At 39.7% G+C, this 23,833-nt stretch overlaps 1 protein-coding gene across 1 annotated transcript in view; it reads left to right on the forward strand.

Moving 5' to 3' along the window:
• The first annotated feature begins 662 nt into the window (after positions 1-662).
• The window catches only part of LOC131062626 (uncharacterized), an 81,839-nt gene continuing 58,668 nt past the window's right edge, over positions 663-23,833 (forward strand). The window contains exon 1 of the mRNA XM_057996332.2: positions 663-1,123. Coding sequence (XP_057852315.2) covers positions 1,007-1,123 — 117 coding nt within the window. The 5' untranslated portion in view covers positions 663-1,006. The remainder of the gene's footprint in view (positions 1,124-23,833) is intronic.

Here is a 23,833-nt window from a genome sequence, read left to right on the forward strand (position 1 = left end):
TGTGTGCTTCAATATGTTTGATGGGACACAATGTGTTGGTTTTGGTTTGATAAGTGACGTGAATGTGGATCTGACTGACTAGTGATGGATCTGATTGGTACTTGTGATGGGATGGAATGTCTTGTAAAGTGATGACGTGGTTTCACTTGACTTTTAGTACAAGTTAAAAAATTGAGCGCCTAAGGCTTACTTGTATGTATAGTTGTACCTTTTTTTGACTTACTAGGGGTGTTTATTTCAAAGTTGTGGCTATTTGCATACCACATCCGCTGTAGTATGTGTTCTGACAATTTTCAGATGAGTATGCTCTGATTTGAAAAACTGTACAGGGATATACTTAAATTTGACAAATCTATTTATATTATAAAACATTTTTTTTGCGTACAATGTTTGATCTATTTAATCACCATTTCTTATATTTTTATGACATGCGTTGACAATTTGATTGCTCGATTGTGAGGTCCATAAACCTTCCCACATATCACCACTATTAGACTTCGCTCCATTTTTGACCCCTCTTCATGTGTTAACTCCCTTTGTCACTTCTCAACACTATTACATGTACTTAAATTTTTAATCTTTATTTTTTTAATATATATATTTAGCGAATATATTATTTGAAATGTGTATACTACCCGCCTGTTTAGTTAACATTCTAAATATATTCTTTAATGACTTGCGTTTAACATGAATATGAGACTGTAAAACAGTTTCCCGTAAAATCAATAATCTGCTCCAATAAAAAAATGGACCGTTTTCATCAGGGTTTGTGCTATGGCATCGACATTGTAGAATGTGATTGGCTCATGGCATCGGCACTGTAGATTGTAGGAGGCACGGATCATTAAACAAGTTACAATGTATACTCTCGATCTCTACTGCACTCGGTAGCACGCAGTGGAACAAATCGTAGTATCCCCAGTCCAAATAAAGCATGGGATATTAATGCAGTTTGATCAAAGTAGAGATGGTGTAACGGGAATGTGTAGGGCCCAGGTGGATTAACATGGAGTTCAGCGATACATACAAACAAACAGGAGCTTGCTCTTTCTCCCCGAATGCGCGCTATTTGGCTGTTGCAGTTGACTACAGACTGGTCATTCGAGATGTCATCACCCTCAAGGTATGTTGCTATATAAACACATTACTCTTTTTTCTCTGAAATCAAGCAACATTCATAACATTTGAACACAATCATTTTCTGTATCAGTCTAGGGCTGCATTGAAATCACATGGATCCAAATATGTGTCCTGGGTATCAAACTATGTGTGTAAGAGCTACTCCTTGGAATGGGTTATACTTAGTTTTTGCGCTTCAAGTACATATTTTACATTCGGTCTTATATAGTAATCGATGATAACAATTAAAAATAAACATGTGAGAATGCCCATCTCTGGTAATGCCAGGAAACGTTGAGAGAAGTAGGAAGTCACGGTTATTCAGTGTATTAGAAACTCCAATCGGACGACCGTTGTAGATGTATTCTTTCGGGTAAACTACTACCTTTACTCGCCAATTTAACAAATTTTAAAAACAGGCCATTAGGCCTCCAGCAATACAAAACTTGCAGTAAAGAATCGTCTTTGTGTATGCTTCAATGTTTGAATAGGTTAAAAAGGCTTCATCCCTTGGGAGCGGGCCTCCTTCAATGAACCTTGCACCTTACACACACGGTGTTGACGCTGGATTTGAACTTGGGTATTTGCTACCAGAATTTATTGCTACATCCCTGCCCAACTTGCTATAGGTCCAGTGTAACAAACGGAAAAAAGAAAACTGAACTTGATTTTGACTTGGCCTCTGCATTGGAGAGACGAATTGTGTAGATATTACTCTTAACTTCTTTTCACAATAATCCTCTGATTTCATTGTTGACATCTTGTTAAAAAATCTTTTCCCCTCAAAATTATGTACATGTGATTATTGATAGTGACACGCTCTCTGAGTGTTTTTTATATAGGATTTAAAGTGAATGCCAAGTTTAGCCAAGATGAATATGGATCTAGATACTTTGGAAGGCTCTAGTTGATGTGAAATTTCAGAAATCTAGCTGACACTTTAGTGGTTGGAGGTATTAACCCAAGATTCGATGCTTAGAAAAATGGAATGATGCCTACTATTCATTATTCAACAAACTGAATTGTAATAAAGAATTCAGTTCTCTTATTGGAATTTCAATCAAAAGGTCATATGAATAATAATCAAGTCCCAAAGTTTGGTGGATTTTATCATAGATATTCGAAGTTTAGCCAATCTAAAAGGATACCCTAAATTCAATTTGAAATCGACATTGTATTTGTCCGTACTTATCTTATTGGGCTTATCGATGTTTCCATTTTTATTTTTTTGTTTATAATATTTTCTGTTGCAGAGCTATGTCTACAATATTTTCAGAATGAAATGTGATCTATGGCACCTGAACACTGCCGAAAGAATGTTGATGCATGAATTGAGGTTCTCTCATGGATTAGCCCGACTGGTATTTGAGAACAACGGCAAAAAGAGTCGTTGAGAGCACTATAAGCGAGCTACATCAACCAGGTGATAATTGTCCGAGTCTATAATTGTCCCTCTCTCACTCAACTGCACTACGGCTGAACTTACGCACTTTTATCCAACCAAGATTTTGTTTGAGCCCATGTAATAGAATGAAGGGTTGGTGGGCAATGTTTGATAACAGGAACATAATTTGCAAGCCCATTGAGGACAAGGCGGCTTTCTCATAGTAGAGGGTACCTTGTGGATGTAGAGGATGAGAGACAATAAATAAGTTCCTCTTAAACAACTTAGTCATTTGTAAAACAAATGAGATGGTGTCCTTGCTAGAGTGACCAAGCTAGGTGGGGAGTAGATGAGCCCCCACGAAGCTTTCGTGGAGCTGGAAAATAAATCCTTTATGCTCTAATTTTTAAATTAAAGACATTTACTAATATTCATAATTTTATAAACTATTTGTTTTTTGATTATTTCTTAGGAAATTTCTAGCCAGCCTAAGCCTTAGAGGCTACAGATAGGGACCTTCTCCTTGGCATTAATACTAACGGTCCAAATCCGTGAGTTAAATGGTCCAGTAGAGGTGCAAAGCTTGTGAGCCAAATGGTCAAGAGAGGACATGAACTTTGGTGGTGACAACAACATTATATTTTAACCATCACACCACACCTTTAATGACAATTTTATAAGCTATTTTTAATATATAATATTTAGGTTTGATTTTAATTTTAAAATGTATTAAAAGTTTATTTGACTTCTAGTTATTTTGAATACATTTAAATTTTAATATTTCCAATTAAAAAACATAATATATGTAAACAAAAAATAAAAATAGTAGTTGAATTTAATCATGATTTTTAAATTTTTTTTCATCAATAGATGAACTTGTTCCAAAATTTTCTTTGCTGAACTTGAACACTAACACGAACCTTGTGACATAGCATTAGTGCTGGAAAATCTGTTTGTGCTCATTATTTGTTATTTGTTACGAGTTGTTTTAACAATTCGCTAGACTTAGGTTGAGTTGAGCTATATGGGATAAAATTAATAGGTTGAGTTGAGCTATATGGGATAAAATTAAGTAAAACCCATATATGTATAGTTTTAGATTGTGAATAGCAATCGATATTTTCATTTTTTGCGTGAAGCTCTAAAAATCAATATGGTATCAGAGCTGGGCTTCAATATTTGGATTGCGTGGTTGTGAAGGGTGAGCTCATGAAGATGGCTTTGAGTCATGCCACAAGGGGAAGTTGAGCACATTTTACATACCAAAATCTGGTACAAGTTGGGTTGAGTGTGAGGAGACTTAATCTAGAGTTTAGGTGTAACATTCAAAGTGAAACAAGAACAAAGGTGTTAAAAAAGAGGTTTGGAACAACCTCATGAAATCAACATGTCTTTTTCGTTGTTTGACAAAATTTGACGATTCAAATTGTGTTGGAAAGCTGAAAAATAAGAGAAACAAACCCAACAATCTTTTAGAAAAATACTTTGAAACGTAAAAGGTGTTGACAGAAGGAAAAAGACTTTTCAATAATTGTTGGGTGTCCATTATGACTTTATTGTATTAGATCTGCATGTATTGATCAATTGAAAATGAGTTTTAAACTTTCAAACCTGCGAGTATCTTGTTCAAACTTCTATGGACAGTAAGATACATTAAATTCATGACAAATGGATTTTGTTTTGCGTTGAAGTCTAATTGTTTTTATTGCTATTAATTTGGTCTAAGTTTGTCAATATGTGAGTTGAACTCATAAGCAGTAGTAAGTGTGTCTTTGTTAAAAGTGTTATAATCAAGGTGCATTGTCGGTGGAACTTGACATCTTTGATATTCTTTTGATTAAGGGGTAGTCATGGATAAATTAAGTTACATTGAGAAATTTGAAGGTAGAGATTTTCTTACATGGAAGATACAAATGCAGTTACACCTCATAGAAACAGATCTTTGGATGTTGTCAAACTGAACTCAGTCACACCAACTAATGCAAATGAACTTGCTAAGTGGAATATCAAAAATAAAAAAGTGTTGGGAACTATTGTCCTCAACTTGTCAAAAGCGTACTTACACCATGTGGATTTCACAAAGTTTGTTAAAGAGATTTGGGAGTCATTAAATAAGCTCTTTGGATCTGAACTAGAAAGTGCCAAGATGACATTTATGGATTGAAGATGAATAAAGGTGCGAAAATGGCAGATCATATAAGTAATTTTCACACTCTCTTAAATCCTCTAAATGACATTAATGAGAAAGTAAAGGATATTGATGCCAAAGCAATTCTTTTGACTAGTTTGCCTAGAACATGTCTGGTATGGTGTTCACATTAAGCAAGGTAAAAATTAGTCTTGAAGGAATAATCTCTCCATTGCTTGACCACAATGAACACTCAAAATTCAAAAAAGTCTTATACGTACAAAACAAAGCTAGTTCACTTTCAAGAAAGCGAAAGTACAAATTAAGGCATCGCTCTTTAAAAGGAAAATTAAAATGCTTCTATTGTAATGAAGTAGGACATGCAATTTTGAATTGTATGAAGAGGCAACATGATCTACTAGATGACAAACTAGATCAACATGCTTCTTTGGTTGAAGAAATGGATTAGGAAGAGAATGCCAAAGATGAAGAGCTATCTTGTCTTAGTGACGAGGAATATGTGTTTTAAGTAAATTCAAGCTTGAAGGTAGGAGGCAACAGAGGAAGGAGGACACTCAACGTCCTCTCATCAGTCATCAATGATGGGGCCGCTTATCAGCTTTGGTGGCATTTTGTTTTTAATTGTGGTGTGTGCTTCTATTTTTCTAATAATTGAAAATTTCACATCATGGGAGGGGGATATAACACCAATATTCCATCTCCAATGGTAGTGACAATTTTCTGTGTTGTTGGAGATTGAGTGGCACAATTAACAATGGTGGCTATTTCTATTCATCTGTGTGTTTTATTTCATTATGTAACTTTCTAGTGTAAAATATTGTAATGAACAAAAGCACTAGTGTAATGCAGTTCATGGATATCAGAAAGGTTAGTGGTAATCCAAAAAACCATATGAGGTGAATAGATGAGTGTGTTCTTGTTCATGTCCAGGTTTGTGGTAAAATTTTGTGAAAACCATGAAAGGTTGATGAGAGGCGCCTTTCATTTAAATCAAGATTGTGAGCCACAAGAGTTGGGCATACAGTAGTTGAAAGTGTGAAGGTTTTTACCATGTTCGTGTTGAATTTTAGGATCAGACAGATAACAGTATAATGAACACACATAACACATCAGTACCCTGGGAAAACCTCCCTCTTGGAGGTGAAAAACCCAGCAACAAAGTCTAAACCTACATTAACTCAGAAATCAGTATGAGTATTACAACTTCACTTCACACATGAAGTGATATAGCAAAAAACCCAAATTAGGGCACACAGTAGAGTGAACAACACATAGAACAGACTTATCTGATTGATTCTCAATTTGATGTAGACAAAATGCTTGATCTGAAGGTGATACACAGCATATAGAGCAAGTTTGCTGCCCTAGGAGCAGTTCGCTGGCCTTGAGGATGAATTCGCCAGCCCTAGAGAAGTTCTCTGATCTTAGTCTTGAAGTTGCTGCCCTAAATGAAGCCCTGAACAAATTCGCTGCTGTTTGGAATGCAGATTTGCAGAGATGACTTTGCTGATCGTAAGCAGATGATTCGCTAATTGTGTGTTGAATGATTACAAATGACTTGGCTTATATATGTGGCAAGCTTTGCTAATAAGCCTTGGGTCGGCCCTTCCAACTTGGCGCCAAAATAGGATCAGCCCTATTTAATTTACAAGTTACATGTATTGGGCCAGACCTAATACATGAACAAGTTACAATTGAATTTACAAGTTACATTAGGGCCCAAATGAAGCCGCCCACTTAGGGCCAGATTGAATGATTAATACATTAAATTTTGTCAAACTTGTGGCTAAGGCCGACAGGCCACTTAGCCATCAAACGTGCTAGGTCGGCCCTAGAAGGATCCGACCTAGCTACACATCAACACTCCCTCTTAGCTAGGGAGGAGTCCTTCTCAATATCCGAGTCACATTGTGACAACCACCATGGCTACTCCTAGAGGGTGATGGCTGCTCCCATGGATGGAAAAACAAATAAACACAAGTGCCCATCACAGAATTGTGATGTCGTCATCTCAACATGACGTTCACCATAGCTACTCCCAGAGGGTGAATAAACACAAGTGCTACATCATGGAATTTCTTCCATGACATCCACCTTGCCTACTCGTAGAGGGTGGATCCACCATGCCTACTCGCAGAGGGTGGAACAAGGGCTTTCACCTCAAACTTCTCTCACAGAGAATAATGCATTAACAAGGGCTTGCACCTCAAACTTCTCTCATAGAGAAGAATGCATTAAAGTACATCTCAAGAAATCACTGATGTTGAGGCTCCCTCTCAGCTAGGGCTTCATTTTCCACAACTCCAAGCCTGTCTCGAAAGTACACAAACTTTACTTGGGCAAGAGGCTTGGTGAGAATATCGGCTGTCTGATCATCAGTGCTGATGTACCTCAACTGAATCGCATTCCGTTGCACCATATCTCTGACATAGTGATACTTGATCTCCACATGCTTTGATCTGTCATGAAACACAGGATTGACAAAAAACTTCACTTAGCTTTGGTTATCACAATGAAAACTGTAGGCTCCAATGATTGTCCAAACAATCCTGCAAGGAACTTCCAAAGCCACACTGCTTCGCGAATTGCCACACATGCTGCAATGTATTCTGCCTTTGCGATGCTCAGTGCCATTGAAGACTGCTTCCCGCTACATCAGGAAATCATAGTAGATCCCAAACTGAAACAACAACCAGCGGTTCTCTTCTGATCAGTAACACTCCCTGCCCAATTAGAATTAGAATAGCCTTCTAGATTCAGGTCCACATTGGAAGAATATTTCAATCCATATCCAACTGTGCCACGCAAGTATCTCAAGATATGCTTGGCCGCAACTAGATGTAGCTGTCTTAGTCCACACATGAACTGACTAAGTGCACTCACTGCATAACAAATATCTGGTCTAGTGTTAACTAGATACATCAAGGATCCAATCAACTGCCTGTACATAGAGGGATCCTTGAGATCTGAACTAGCTGCAGATTCACTTAACTTCTTCAAGTTAGTTTCCATAGGTGTAGGCATAGACTTGCAATCTAACATTCCAAACCTCTTCAAGATATCAATGATATATTTACCTTGACTCGAAATAATTTCCTTTGGCCTTTGCCATACTTCCAAACCTAGAAAGAAATACATGAGTCCTAGGTCCTTCATCTCAAATTCAGAAGTCAACTCCTTCTTGCATCTAAGGATGAGATGATCTTCCCCAGTAACAAATAGGTCATCAACATATAGTACCAAAATTAACATTTCACCATTGAATACCTTGAAGTAGATATTCGGATCAGCATTATTCTTGCAGAAGCTGAAACCTACTAAGTATCTGTCAATTCTTTCATACCATGCACGAGGAGCCTGTTTGAGACCGTACAATGCTTTCTTCAATTTGCACACATGAGACTCCTTCCCATGAATCACGAAGCCTTCAGGTTGCTCAATGTAGACCTCTTCCTTAATCACACCATTGAGAAAAGCTGTCTACACATCCATCTGATGTAGCTTCCATCCCTTAGCTCCTACAATGGCAATGATGGTCCTGATGAAAGTATATTGAGCAACTGGAGCAAATGTTTCTCAACGATCTATTCCTACTTTCTGAGAGAAACCACGAGCCACAAATCTAGCCTTGTATTTCTCAATGCTTCCATTAGTTGCATGCTTAATCTTGATTAGCCACTTGGAAGATACAACCGACTTTCCCTTAGGTCTTGGCACAATGTCCCAAACATCATTCTTAAGGATGGATTGATATTCTTCATCCATAGCATCTTTCCATACTTGCTGATTTGAGGCTTCCTCAACACTGGAGGGTTCAGTCTCAATAAGATTACACATCAATGCAACATAGCTAGAGAATTTCTGAGGTCTTTTACTTTCTCTGAATGTACCTCTAGGAGCCGCGAACTGTTTTGCCTCCTGCATAGTGGTCCTTGCCCAAAGAGGTCTCTTCCGATTCACAACAATAGCTCTAGGCCCATCAGTAGGATCCAAAGGTTCAATTGGATCATCTTTTGCTAAAGGTTCAGTAGACTCCCTCTGAATCTTAGGAGCATGATCAGTGTCCATGTCTTGAGGATTCTCATGAACTTCATCATCTATCTCCATGCATGAACCTTTGGAGTTTTTGAATGCAACATCTTCCTCAAATGTAACGTCTCTGCTAACCTCTATATACCTCTGACCTGGAATGTAGATTTTGTAGGCTTTAGAGGTTTCACCGTAGCCCACAAATATTCCTCTCTTGCCAGAAGGTTCTGTTGGTATTGGTTTTATCATCTACCAAACATTAGAATAGGATACCCGAAAGTATTCTATCCTCCTGAAAAATCACTACTGATTCCAAGGTCTATATGTGCGAACAAGCGACTTTAGTGAAATAGCTTCTTGGGTAGTGTATGCTGAAAATCTCAAGGGGGACTTACGTTAACAAATGTCTTTGAACTGTTGGACTTAGACGGATTTAGCAATTTTAGGCTCTTTCTTTTTTAGATTTTCCGAGATTTAGACTTTCAAAAAGGAGGAAAGAGATAGGGTTTGAGAAAGCTGATCTAATCCTACGAACTTCGGAGACGGTATCAACTGGGTGCTCTCGGGAAACCAAACTTTGCTTCGCCACACTAAGGACAACTACACAAAGCCGGTGCAATTTTCAATGGGTTGTCCTTATGATCGAGATGTTGGGATGCACAGAGGATAGGCTCAGACTAACTTTGCATAGTGAGATGGAAATCATCCATTCACCAAAAGTATGAGCAGAGATACACCGTCAATTAACACTTATCAAATCCTTCCTTCAATTTAACAACATGAAAGCAAATCTAATTTAACTTTAACTAAGTGTTGAGGAAATTGAAACCATGCTAATCACTCAAACAATAGGGATTACAAAGCCTTAAGAGAAAGCGCACATGCAATATATTATTCGAAAATGACCTTCATGCAACAATATGTCAAAAACCTCACACTCTCCAAATGAGAGGAGGTAGCCTTATATAGTTTTCAGAAATCAATGAACGACCAAGATCAAACAGTGATCAAGGGCCTAGATTGAAAGCTACAAACCCTAATTAGGGTTTCCCAAAACTAACTACCCTCGACCAATGAGAAAATTACATTTGGGACACTTGTCCTTCTTACTAAATATGAACCATCAATGAAAATAGAAGGTTGTTGCATTGTGAAGTGTGCCCTTCTAGAAGCTTCTGGATAAGTCAGGTTCATTGAACCTGGACATGTTGACTTGGAACAATCTGATTGGTTGGAAGATGACGAGGCGCACCTCAATGTGTTGGATGTCTTCCTTGAATTCTCCAATTTGTGCCAAGAAATTGTCTAAGTATGTGTTGATGTGTTTTTCATGCACATGCGAACACAGAATAAAATACCAAGGTACCTTATCCTCTCTTGAACAAAATTTCCCCGAATGCTGAAGATTTTGCCTAAGGATCATTCGAGAAGACTCCAAGGTTCTTATATGTAGGGTCTCTATATGTGGATAAGCTCTTGTGGTATGATGTGATTATGCTGGAATCACAAGGGGGACTTACATTCGACTGTTTGAGCGTCTGATTTGCTGGAATCACAAGTCCTATCTACTAACTGGGAGATAAAAAAATATCAAAAGATACAGGGCTCAGAGAGTCTACTCTAAGACCTAGAATGCGAGAAGGTGGATGAACGACTAGGTGGAGTCCTATTGGACTGGGTCTCACCATCAGATTGAACATCCCGACACCAACTCAGTGCGATCTTCTAAAGGAGGCTTCAAATAGATTCAAATCGTACACCATCAGACTGTGATCACCATTCAAGATAATGCATGAACAATAGACGTGTAATGACTTGAAATTAAGTTCATTCTATGCCAGTTGACCACGCAAGGCGCACTTACAGTCAGCAAGAGGCTAGTAGTTTGGACTAGGCGGATTCCACGCTAGTGCGTTCATTAACTTCCTTCATTCTATCTAATTAACCATCATCTAAAATGAAGATTCAACAAGAGACCATGCATATTGCAAAGAAACGACACTTATTACCATAACTTCAATGAAAATGGAGTTTATTTACAATCAAGGCAACAATTTCTTGCCTTCTCTTCGTAATCTACTCTAATTGATATTCTATTCACTATTCTAGCTACTAACTCTTAGCTATTCTAACCTCTATTAACCAACTATTCACTATTAACCCTTACAAATGAAGAGCCAGGGCTTTATAGAGAGAGCTCCTTACATTTCAATGGCTCTGATTGATTTACAATCAAAGCCTAGGATTACAAGATAGAAACCCTAATTAGGGTTTGTTATAACAAACTCCTTTAGCCAATGAAATAATTACATTTAATATTTGAGAACCAATAGGAAACAGGGGTAGGTGCCTAGAAGTTTGTGCCATCCTCGATAAATTAGGTACATTGAATCTGGACATGCCGAGGTGGACTAATCCGATTGGAAGAAAAGTGACTGGGATGCCATCTTGTTTGACGTTTGTGTCTTGGTTGATCCTCCTTTGTCTTTTGATGCAATGAATGATGTACCTCTTCAACTTCCATGTGCTTGATGGTCAAGGCATTTCTTTCTCTAATAGCATACTTCGCCTTGAAGTACTTGTAAGATCCTTCTTCTCTGTCATCATGTGGTTCCTTTGTGTGGCGAAATGAAGGTTTTGGAGATAGCTTACAATTCTTCGAACACTTGCAGTCTTCCAAAGCTTCAAAACACCTTGAGTCCTCCTCGATGATGATGGGACTGGAATAGGTCGTCCTTGTCCTGACCTGACCTTCTTCCATCTGCAAAACAAACCAAAAGATGATTAAGTACACATGATATATTTATCCTGGCCATAACACTTTTTACCTTAAATCATTAGCAAAAAGGGATCAAAATGGAATTTGCTTTAGGATCCTCCCCAGGGACAGGCCCTATAAGAATTTCGCTCTGGACCCTTTGGAAGGGTCAAGAGCGATTTTTGATTTTGTTCAATTAGACCATTTCTTTCAACATTTCACAATCCTAGACTTAACCTTCAAACCTCCTCCCATCATGATCTCACAACTGGCCCTTTGCCCAGCTCAAACAAGGCGAAAAATAGGGGCTTCAAAGGATTTCGCTCCGGACCCTTTGGAAGGGTCAAGAGCGAAATTCATGATTTGGTCTAAATTCCATCATTTCCTTACCCCAAATTACTTCCCAAGACAAGCATATACTAGTTTTCTCTCCACCAAGGCCTAGGAGTCTATCTTTTGATCTCAAACGTGAGCAAACTAGGTGATTTTGAGAATTTCGCTTTGGACCCTTTGGAAGGGTCAGGAGCGAAATTCATGATTTGCTTGTTTTCCCTCACTTAGCTTCATTCTTCATCCCTTAAGTCATTAAGAACAAGTCTTTGGGCTTCAAAATTGTCTGGGAATGCACTAGCTCGTAGATTGGAGCAAAAAATAGTGTCTTATGAAGAAATTCGCTCTGGACCCTTTGGAAGGGTAGGAGCGAAATTCCTATTTTGCTTGCTTTCCCTTACTTAGCTCTATCTTTCCTACCTTGTTTTCCTTTGACTCTCACCTTTGGATCCCTCTCACACGAAGACAACACTTGTTTGATCCCAAAAAAGGCCTGAAAGGAGAAATTCGCTCAAAACCATGGCTAGGGACGGGACCTATTTAGAATTTTGCTCTGGACCCTTTGGAAGGGTCAGGAGCGAAATTTATGGTCTAGCTCAAAATCTTCACTTCTAGTGATCACAACTCATTCAAATGCATGCTTAGGGACATCTTCAAGCTTAATTCACCTTGGTCAATGTTTGTCTTAACACAAAATTGGAAGAAAAAAGGAGATTATGAGAATTTCGCTCTGGACTCTTTGGAAGGGTTAGGAGCGAAATTCAAGATTTAGGCTTGATTCTTCATTTCTTCAACTCCAATCTACCTCAAAAGGCAAGAATACATCACTCCACTTCCATCCACGCCATAGGAACCAAGGGTTGGACCTCATCTAAAGAGAAAATAGGTGTTTTCAAGAATTTCGCTCTGGACCCTTTGGAAGGGTTAGCAGCGAAATTCATAATCTTGGACAAAATCCTTTATCTTCTTTACTTTCTATCACTTCAAAAGGCAAAAACATGTCAATTTACCCCCATTATGTCCAAGGAACAAGGCTTTTGGTCAAAACAAGGAAGAAAATAGTGCTTATGGAGAATTTCACTTTGGACCCTTTGGAAGGGTCAGGAGCGAAATTCTTGTTCTAGGTTGATTTCACACTTCTTCCCTTCAGTCCACCTTCAAACTTGATCAAACTCACCTTTCCTCACCACAATCAAGTCTATTTGCCATCCACTTAGCTCAAAATCCTCACTTTTCAATGTCTTAGGCAAAATAGAGTGTCAAATTGAGGATTTCGCTCTGGACCCTTTGGAAGGGTCAAGAGCGAAATTCCTATTTTGGGTTGATTTTCACTATTCCATCGCCTCAATCTACCTTTCAAAGGCTAGAACACATCAAAGTCCTTCCATCCATGCCTTAGAAGTAAAAAACTTGGCCATAACAAGTAGCAACATAGAGGATATGTGAATTTCGCTCTGGACCCTTTGGAAGGGTCAGGAGCGAAATTTTCATTTTAAGCTCATTTCTCACTTCCTTTCTCCTTTCCATGCTTTGGACATAACTTCTCAGGCCTCCTCCTATCATGATCAAGTGAATTTGCTCCTTGAATTGGCATTTAGTTCAAGATTTTGTGAAGAAATAGCAAGAATTTCGCTCTGGACCCTTTGGAAGGGTCAGGAGCGAAATTCACCCTTAGGCTCAAATCTTGACTTCATTTCCCACATTTTCTTATCCAAACAAGTGTTTTGCCTTCACTAATGCCTGGGAATGAGCTAGTTCCTAGTTTGGGGTCAAGGTGGAGTGTCTTATAGAGGAATTCGCTCTGGACCCTTTGGAAGGGTCAGGAGCGAAATTCCTATTCTTGGCTCAATTTACCTTGAATTTGACTTGACTTTGCCTTAGACTCACCCCTTTGATGTATTTCCTTCCATATCCTTGCCAATTCGCTCAACCACTCTGACTTAGGTGAAATTTTAGGTCCTTTGTGAAATTTCGCTCTGGACCCTTTGGAAGGGTCAAGAGCGAAATTTGAGATTTTACCTTAGAGACCACTCAAACATCCAAACTCCCACCTCAATCACATTGCTCCTACCTCTAACAAACCACCTCGAGGATTTCCTGGCTCAAAATTTTGGATTACAAAGACATTTTAACCATTTCGCCCAAGTACCCCTGGAAGGATAGGACCTATCTTAGAATTTCGCTCTGGACCCTTTGGAAGGGTCAGGAGCGAAATTGGTGAATTGGGCTAGAATTTCTCATTTTTTCCTCAATTTTGCTCTTGACTTGGTTGTTAGATCGTTCCTTCATCTTTTCAGGTCGATTTGCCTTCAAGGTGATATCATTTCAATGTTTTCGATGACAATTTAGGTCTTTTCCAAGGATTTCGCTCTGGACCCTTTGGAAGGGTCAGGAGCGAAATCTTTCCTCTAGGCTCAAATTTTGACCCTTTCATCAAATCTCCAAGTCCAGACTTGTCCAAGGTGTTCCCAAAGGGTAAATAGGTTAGCTACTCATCAATCTATGCCCAAGACTTCATCACTCATCAATTTGACCTATCTCAGACCCTCAAAGATGATATTCACTCACAAAGCTTCATTGACTTCCTCAAACTCAGACAAGACAACTAGCAACAAGAGCAAAACTTAACCTAAGGAAGGCATTCAATGAGACCCTGACTTGGACCACCTACTGACTCACCCTAGCTCTAGCAGAGCCTGCTATCTTAGTGATCCCTCTGGCAATACTCAAAATGCAAAGGCTAATAGACAAGAACCTAAAAGACCTAGAAAACAAACCCTAGAAAGCAAAAAGTAGGGGTCCCCATTTACAATGGGGCGATGTGTGAAATGGTCACAACAGTATGGAAGTTTGATTCCTTCTTGTCACCATTTGATTCTGCTTGGGAGCTTGTCTTTTTTAATTTCTTCAGGAGATGAAATCCTTCAAGAAGTTGGAAATTTGTTGAACTTTTCCATATTTTCACCAAGTCTAAGAACTTTTCTTTCTTGATGCCTTGAGATTCTTTCAAGTGCCTCGAATTTGGAGAAGAAATCTCTTCGTGAAGTATTTCTCATACTTAGCCAAATTTTGACCCTCTCTATGCTCGGACGAACTTTGCTCGTGGTCCTGTCTTCAATTCTGAATTTGGCTTGAAACTCCATTTGTGTTTTCTATGACAATCCTGCCTTCAGCTGCCAATTATGTTGCGCGGGAGGAGAGTAAAAGCTCTAGATAACCCCTTGCAAATATGAAATGATGGGATCAAGCTGTTCAGACATTCGCTGTGATCATGCCCTCCTTCTTGATACACTGAAATTTGGAGAAGAATTTCTCCATGCTTCCATCATAATTGAGGAAATTGGAGTTTTCTTTGTGAAACATTTCCCATACTTAGCCAAATTTTGGCTATCTTCACGCTCGGATGAACCTTGCCCGTGAACTTGTCCTCAATCCTGCATTTGGCTTGAAACTCCAGCTGCGATCTCTAAGATGATCCCGCTTCTACTACCATGTGCGACTTGCAAAACCAAAGGAAATTAAGTTAGAAATCTATCTTTTAGTGCAAAGTTTCGAAGGTTAGATGGCAGAATGCTTTGATCTTCCAATTTCTCAACACTTTTAGCTTTTAAGCAAGCTGCTAATACTTAGAAGGTCATGCTTAAAAGAAAGAACGTTCCATCCAAAATGATCCTCTTATCAAAATTTTGGATAAACCCGATAAAGACACCTCCAATACACTCAGAAAAATTGAGAAAATTGATAAATCTGCCCACCAATCAACTTCACCTTTGACAAAATGAGAATATAGAAGGAACAAAACTCAGAAAACTTGAAAGTTCTGCCTTCTATTAGTTGATTGAACTCCAAAATCTGCAGATACAATAAAACTCCTCCAAAAGTTCGCTCAATCTGCAAGAGATCACCATGCAACACCTCCAATCTGCAATAAAACTTCTTAAAAACCCTCAGACCTGCAAGAAGCTTGCTTGAAAATGCTCTCACTCTTCATAAAATTCGAACTCTTATTGTGCAATAATGAGAGGAGAGATTATTTATTTGTATTCAAACTTAAATTCAAAGTTAGAAACACGCAAATGCACTTCCATTCTTGACTTCAATCCAATCTTGCTCATGGAGGAAGTTTCTAATTTTAAATGGATTTGTACAATCATCTCCTTCAGTTCGAACCTCTTTACTCTTGAAAGTTCCTAAATTAATTTTGAGTTCTGATTCGAACTGAATCCTCAAGATTGCATCCTTAAAAACTTTCTATATTGGCTACAAGTTCGAATTCTTTGTCAATCTTCCAATATTTCCTCTTTGAAAACTTTCTATTTTGGATTTTAAGTTCGAATTGCTTCTCAAGTCTGCAAGATTCCTTATGATTCCATTCCAAAAACTTTCTAATTCAGTTAGCAATGACTTATTTTCGAACTTGTTGTTGACTTTGTTTGACTTCCAAGAGTAGGGCGGAGTTTTAAGAGTTCAACTTTTATGCTTGGGCGGAGTTTAGAGGTGCCTCTATCACCATGTTTGTTTGCCTTAAACTTCTTTTATCCCATTCATAGGGCGAACTTTTGAAGGCTCCCCATTGTTAGGCTCTCATGCTTACTTTGTTAGGCTCTCATGAAGGTGGACTTTTGAATGACTTCACCAAGGGTGGAGTTTGAAGGCTCTAGGCAAGGCGGAGTTTGGATGACCTCTCCAAGGCGGACTTTTGGGTTACCTCCTCAAGGCGGACTTTTGAATGACTTCACCAAGGGTGGAGTTTGAAGGTATCATCCCATAGGGCAGAGTTTTGGGAGGCCTTAAGAGGCTTGCACACCATCATGGGCGGACTTTTAACATCCCTCCAACAAGGATGGCGGAGTTTAGAGATCACTCCTAGGGCGGACTTTGGAGGTATCTCTCCATGGCATCATCATACCTTGGCTAGGCAGACTTTTGAAACCATCTCCAAGGGCGGACTTTTGGTCTATCACCAAGGATGGCGGACTTTGGAAGGCATCAAGGAGGGCAGACTTTCATGAGACATCAAGGAGGGCGGAGTTTTGTGCTCCCTCTTCAAGGCGGACTTTTGACTACTTCCTCATGCATGGCAGACTTTGGTGTTCCCTCCAACATGGCGGACTTTCTTCATTTCTCATGAGGGTGGACTTTTGAGCCTCCAACTTCATGGTGTACTTTTGGGAGATCACCATCCATCATCACCTTGGGCGGAGTTTAAGACTCTTCATCCAGAGGGCGGACTTTTGGAAGGCCTCAAGAGGGCGGACTATATATGAAATATAACATTTAAGTATAAGTTCTTATACTTTAAATTATATTTCATATATATTGACAGGATGTTTGAGAGTGGTTTCAGACCTCTAGGACTTATAATGCAAATTCTAGTTTTTGGAGGATTCTTCAATTTTTCAGACTTAGTCAAATTTCAGGACATTTGAGGATCAGGATGACATTCCAGACTTAGATGATTTTTCGAGCTGATTATCCTTTGAATGTGCCATGACCCCCTAAAATATAGGAACTTAGCTCTTTAGGTCAAAACTTGGAAATTTTCGATAGCTTTTGATGCATGCCAATGCCACCAGTGCAAACCCTAGGCCCCCATTCTGAAAAAGCAAAAAGAAGACATCCCTAAAAAATAGGGAAAACTTTCTAAAAATAGCCATACCGAGGATTGGGCTAAAAATGCCAAAAATGAAACTTCCTAAAAAATAGGAAAAAGCAAAAAAGCAAACTTTCTAAAAATAGAAAGTTATTCAAATTTGTTCAAATCAATTGCGTTCTTCGTCCTTTGGCATTTCTAGGCACTTTGACGGTATCCGGACTCTGTTATCACTTGGCTTGCAAAAACTGACTTTCAATCTCTAGGACTCGAACCGTTCAAAACTGAGCAAGGTTTGGCAAAACTGAAGCGGAAGGCCACGAGCACTAACAAAAACCCTAGAAAGCAGGAAAAAGGGAGGGTCCCCATTTGCAATGGGGCGATGTGTGAAAAAGGTCACAACAGGTTCCAACTTGGTCCTTTTATCTTTAGGCACGTGTACGTATACTGGACATCCAAAGATCCTCAAGTGACTGATATCAGGCTTGATCCTTGAAAAGGCTTCTTCTGGAGTCATGTTTTGTAGTATCCGATGAGGACATCTATTTTGAACATACATAGCTATTCTAGAAGCTTCTGCCCATAGAAAAGCCTGAAGATCTTGATCATGAATCATAGATTTTGCAGCTTCAACAATAGATCTGTTCTTTCTTTCTGCAACCCCATTTTGCTGCGGGTTGTAAGGGACACAAAACTCCCTCTTGATCCTGTTGGTGTCTGTTTTATCATCTATCAAACATTAGAATAAGATACCCAAAGGTATTCTATCCTCTCCTGAAAAATCACTGTTGATTCCAAGGTCTATATGTGCGAACAAGCGACTTTAGTGGGATAGCTACTTGGGTAATGTATGCTGAAAATCTCAAGGGGGACTCACGTTTACAAGTGCCTTTCAAGCTTCTGGACTTAGATAGATTTATCAATTATAGGCTCTTTCTTTTTTTTGGATTTTCGAGATTTAGACTTTCAAAAAAGGAAAAAGGGATAGGGTTTAAGAAAGCTGATCTAAACCTACGAATTCTGGAGACGGTATTAATTGGGTGCTCTCGGGAAACCACACTTTGCTTCGCCACACTGAGGACAACTACACAAAGCGGGTGCAATCTTCAACGGGTTGTGCTTATGATCGGAATGTTGGCATGCACCAGAGGATATGCTCAGACTAACTTTGCACAGTGAAATGGAAATCATCCATTCACCAAAAGTATGAGCAGAGATACACCGTCAATTAACACTTATCAAATCCTTCATTCAATTCTAACAACATGAAAGCAAATCTAAATTAACTTTAACTAATGTGTTGAGGAAATTGAAACCATGCTAATCACTCAAACAACAGAGATTACAAAGCCTTAAGAGAAAGCGCACATGCAATATATTATTTGAAAATATGACCTTCACGCAACAATATATCAAAAACCTCACACTCTCCAAATGAGAGGAGGTAGCCTTATATAGTTTTTTGAAAATAATGAATGACCGAGATCAAACAGTGATCAAGGGCCCAGATTGAAAGTTATAAACCCTAATTAGGGTTTCCCAAAACTCTATCAGTTTGAATGAATGAGAACATGACAAGTGGCACAATTGCCATTCTCACTAAAGTATGCGTCTAGTTTCCTTTTCGGATAAGTCAAGTTCATTGAATTTGGGCATGTTGACTTGGAGCAATCTGATTGGTCGGAAGATGACGAGGCGCCACCGCAGCGTGAGTCACTCCTAATCTTGCTGAGGCGGTGCAGGAGCAGGTACGAGAGTTGGCTCTTGCTCTCTTCTTATCTCAGCGTTGATATGTGCGGCAATTTCTAGTTCCTTGTCAAGGATAAAACACATGCGATGCCAATCATGAGTGTTTCTTTTCTCTTCCCACGCCAAGCTGTACAATTCTGTGATAACGTGTTCTTGTTCGTCACTAAAATCCAAGTCTGGCTGAAGTACTGGACGAGGTTCTCTGCCTGGTTTAGGAGGAATGATTGGCAGGCCCATGAAGCTCGGAAGGAAAATTGTTGAATTTCTTAGAATAATTTCTTGTTGACAACTCTATGCTTGCTTCTTCGTAGCCCCAATTTATGTTGCACGAGAGGAGGGTGAAAGCTCTAGATAACCCCTTGCAAATATGAAATGATAGGATCAAGCTGTTTAGACATTTGCGGTGATCATGCCCTCCGCTCAACCTGTGAAAACCTTCTTTGAACCTCCTTCAACCTGCAAGATAACTCTGAAATTTGCTCTTAACTTGCTCAAAAAGTTCGAACTTTTGTTGTGTAATAGTGAAAGGAGAAATGTCTTATTTCTATTAGAGTTGGTTTTCACAATTAGAAACACGCAAATATTCTTCCAATTCATGTTTCTAAATCAGCTTCAGTCCTGAATATTCATGGAGAAAGTTTCTATTTTAGTCTTTAGTTGGCTTGTCATCTCTTCAAGTTCGAAAATCTTCTTCTTGGTTCACAAAGTGCAAGTTTCTAAATTGATTTTTAGTCCATAAATTCGAACTTGATCTTGAGATATCTTCTTTTAAAACTTTCTAATTCCATCCACAGTTCGAATTCTTTCTCAATCTGCACTATATCTTCTTCCAAAACTTTCTAAATCAGTTAGCAATGACTTATTTTCGAACTTGCTGTTGACTTTGCTTGACCTCCAAGTGTAGGGCAGACTTTCTAGCTCATGGATGGCGGAGTTTGAGCAACACATGGCACCAAGGCATCAAGAAGGCGGACTTTGAAGAAGGGTTAGGCACTTCAACCTGCAGCAAGGCGGACTTTAATAGGTAAGTGGCTCCAGCATAGGGTGGACTTTGGTTCTTTCAGGACATCATGGCTAAACACTCGGAAACTTTCCTTATCCATTGCTATGTTGTTAAGCAGACTTTGTAGCACTTGAGAACAATTGTGCTTGCTACCTTGAGGCGGACTTTGAAAGCATAACATCTTCATCAGCATAGGGCGGATTTTGAATACCTCCTTGCACCATGACCTCTTCAAACACTTGGAATAATCCTTAACACCATAGGGCAGACTTTGAACAGCTAAGTGCCTTACTTGGGCGGAGTTGGTGAGACTTCCTTGCTCCATGGCCAATACTTAGAAACTTTTCTTCACTTCACAGGGCAGATTTTGATGATACCTTTGAAACTCCTTCATCACCCAAGGCGGACTTTCTATACCTCCTGTCATCACTCTTGGCTGCTCCATCATAATGCTTGGGCGGACTTTCTTGAAGACTTGGAACTCAACCACGAAGAGAGCGGAGTTTGAGGGGTACACTTATCATGGCAGACCTTTTTGGAGTCCATTTCCAATATTCATACTTCCAAGGGCGGACTTTGTTCAACTCGATACCTTTGGCACATGAAGGCGGACTTTGTGAGTCTTAGGCACCACTCACCTTGCTTGGAGGGTGCACTTTTGGTAGCTCACAACACTACTTACCTTGGGCGGACTTTTTAGCTTATGCTTCAAGGCGGACTTTGGGGTTCATTTGAAGGGGCAGAGTTTAGAGTGTTCAAGAAGGTGGACTTTTGGAGTTCAACTTATTCTCTTCTCAAGTGGGAGGGCGGACTTTTCAACTTCCACTTGCCATTCACCATATCCCTGGGTGGAGTTTTTAGGCATCTCCACAGGGCGGACTTTTCATCCCTCTCCACAGGGCAGAGTTTGGAGAGTTCACAACTTGGGCGGACTTTTCATCCCTCTCCGCAGGGTGGAGTTTTCATCCCTCTCCATAGAGTGGAGTTTGGAGAGTTCACAACTTGGACGGACTTTTCCCATCTCAAGCACCACATACCAAGGCAGGCTTTTGATCTCTCCTGTCATAACATTCACCATTACACACTGATTAGCCAGACTAAAAAAATATTTGGAAAACTTCAAAATTCCACAATTTCTTCAATTTTAACCAGATTAACTTGAAATTTGAAATCCATACTCAGGCAAACCATTTGAAGCATCATGACCCTTAAAATGTAGGAACTTAGCTTTTTAGGTCAAAACTTGAAAATTTTCGATCGCGATCAAAGCAGGTCAGCGGAACGAGTGCAAACCCTAGGTCCCCACTTCGAAAAAGCAAAAATCAGGCATCCCTAAAAAATAGGGAAAACTTTCTAAAAAAAGTCAAATCGGGGATTGGGCTAAAAATGACAAAAACGAAACTTCCTAAAAAATAGGAAAAAGCAAAAAAGCAAACTTTCTAAAAGTTGTTCAAATTCGTTCAAATCAATTGCGTTCTTCGTCCTTTGGCCTTTCTAGGCACTTTGACGGTGTCCGGACTTTGTTATCACTTGGCTTGCACAAATTGACTTTCAATCTCCGGGGCTCAAACCGTTCAAAACTTGACAGAACCAAGCAGAATTGAAGCGGAAGGTCACGGGCACTAACAAAAACCCTAGAAAGCAGGAAAAAGGGAGGGTCCCCATTTGCAATGGGGTGATGTGTGAAAAAGGTCACAACAGATCCTTGCCTCAATACAAAAATCATGAAAACTACTCGAGGTGTATTCACCTCCATTATCAGACCTTAGCACGTTAATTCTTTTCCCAGATAAGTTTTCCACTAAGGCCTTAGACTCTTTGAATCTACGTAGGACTTCATCAAATTCTTTGGACCTTAAGAAATAAATCCAAGTCTTCCTAGAGCAGTCATCTATGAAGGTTACATAATACAAAAATCCACTTCGGGATGCAATAGACATAGGTCCACATAAATCAGAATGTACAAGTGCTAATATTTCTTTTGACCTACCTTCACTACTATGAAATGGACTCTTAGTGTTTTTACCCATAGCACAACCTTTACATGTATCGTCATGAACATGACTAAGTTTAGGCATACCTTTAACCATCGTCTCTAATGTTGGAAGAGCTCGGAAATGTAGATGACCAAGTCTTCGATGCCATAGCTCGCTTGAACTGGAGGAGTCATGAAGGAGAGCTTGAACTGGAAGAATGGAAAGCTTATATAAGCTTTCATACCGATTCCCAATCACACGAGCAGATTTGATGTTGGATTTTTTTGGCCATGCAAGAACTCTTCCTTCTGAAAATGCTACTTGATAACCTTTATCCTCCAAAGCTGAAATGGAGATAAGATTCCTCCTGATTCCCGACTCAAACAAGACATCACTGAGGTGAAGAGAGATTCCAGAATCAAGGTTGAGAGAAGTAGCACCGAATCCTCTCACAGAATAGCATGCATCATCTCCAATGATCACTTGGAGATTAGACTCCCTCTCCACCAAATCTGAAAGATGCTCCCGATAGTCGTTGATGTGTCTAGAAGCTCCACTATCAATCAGCCAGGTATCACTATCGGTGGGAACATTGCTTGACACGGCTGAAATGAAGAGGAATTCATTGTAGCTGTCTTCCGCTGCCTTCTGATTTGAAACTTCATTAATGTTCGCCCCTTGTTGCTTCGGCCTTGACAAATAATCTCTTGCGAAGTGACCAAACTTGTCACATCTAAAGCATTGAATTTGGGAGAGATCTTTCTTCTTCTTCTTTGAATCAGGAGTAGATTCTGATCTTTGATCTCTATGCCTCTTGAAGTTGCCTTTCTTCCAATTCCCTCCTTTCTTCTTGACGGACTGAGAGGCAAGAACATGAGTGTCTTCACCATGGGAGCTTTTGATGATTCCTCTTGCAGCCAATCTTGATTCCTCTTGGATGCAATCAGCACGAAGGTGGTCAAACTTGGGAAATTTGGATCTCCCTGTTTGCCCTCTCGGGTGAATAACTTAAAGTACACAGATAAAGCACGTAATGCAGAATAATAATGCCATAGATATCAGATGCAATATATTAGATGTTATTCCATTCATAAGTGTCCTACACAAGTTACATTCGGAAGTATATAAAGATGCCGAGGGGGTGCGAGCTCCAACCGTCGCACCGCAACTACCACCCCTCGGTTGCCAACTAACCAACACAATTACAACTTAATTAACTAGTTTTATTTCCGTGTACAATATTGCCTCCAACATCATCCCCCCCAAAAGAAAAGAAGTCGTCTCCAGACGACTTAATACAAAATAGAAATGACATTAAACAGAACTGCTGACGCCAGTCGAGCCTGGAACCCACACACCTGTTGCGTCCTCGCCTGAAAACCCTTGGCTGCTACCATCCGATGCTCAAGTGCCTCTTTGACATCACAGTTCTCCTGTGCTTAAACCAAACTTGTCTGCCAAACATGCTTTTCAGTCTCAACCTCCACCAACTGCTACTCAAATGATACTGTCTCCATAGCCAATTTGTCCTCGATAGCCACCCGCGCTGCCCTTTCGGCATCCGACTCCTGGGTACGCTAGGCTATGTCTCACGCTAGTACTGCCTCCAACTTGGTGGTCAACTCCTCCCGAGCCATCTCTGCATCCACTAAGGCAACCTCACGTCCAGTCGAGACATACTCCAAGTTCCTCAAGCGTACCATTCCTACCTGGAGGTGGCCACAACCCTTTGGCACAAAGGCT

The sequence above is a fragment of the Cryptomeria japonica genome, chromosome 6 (genome assembly GCF_030272615.1).
Source record: "Cryptomeria japonica chromosome 6, Sugi_1.0, whole genome shotgun sequence".
In the NCBI taxonomy this organism is placed as follows: domain Eukaryota; kingdom Viridiplantae; phylum Streptophyta; class Pinopsida; order Cupressales; family Cupressaceae; genus Cryptomeria; species Cryptomeria japonica.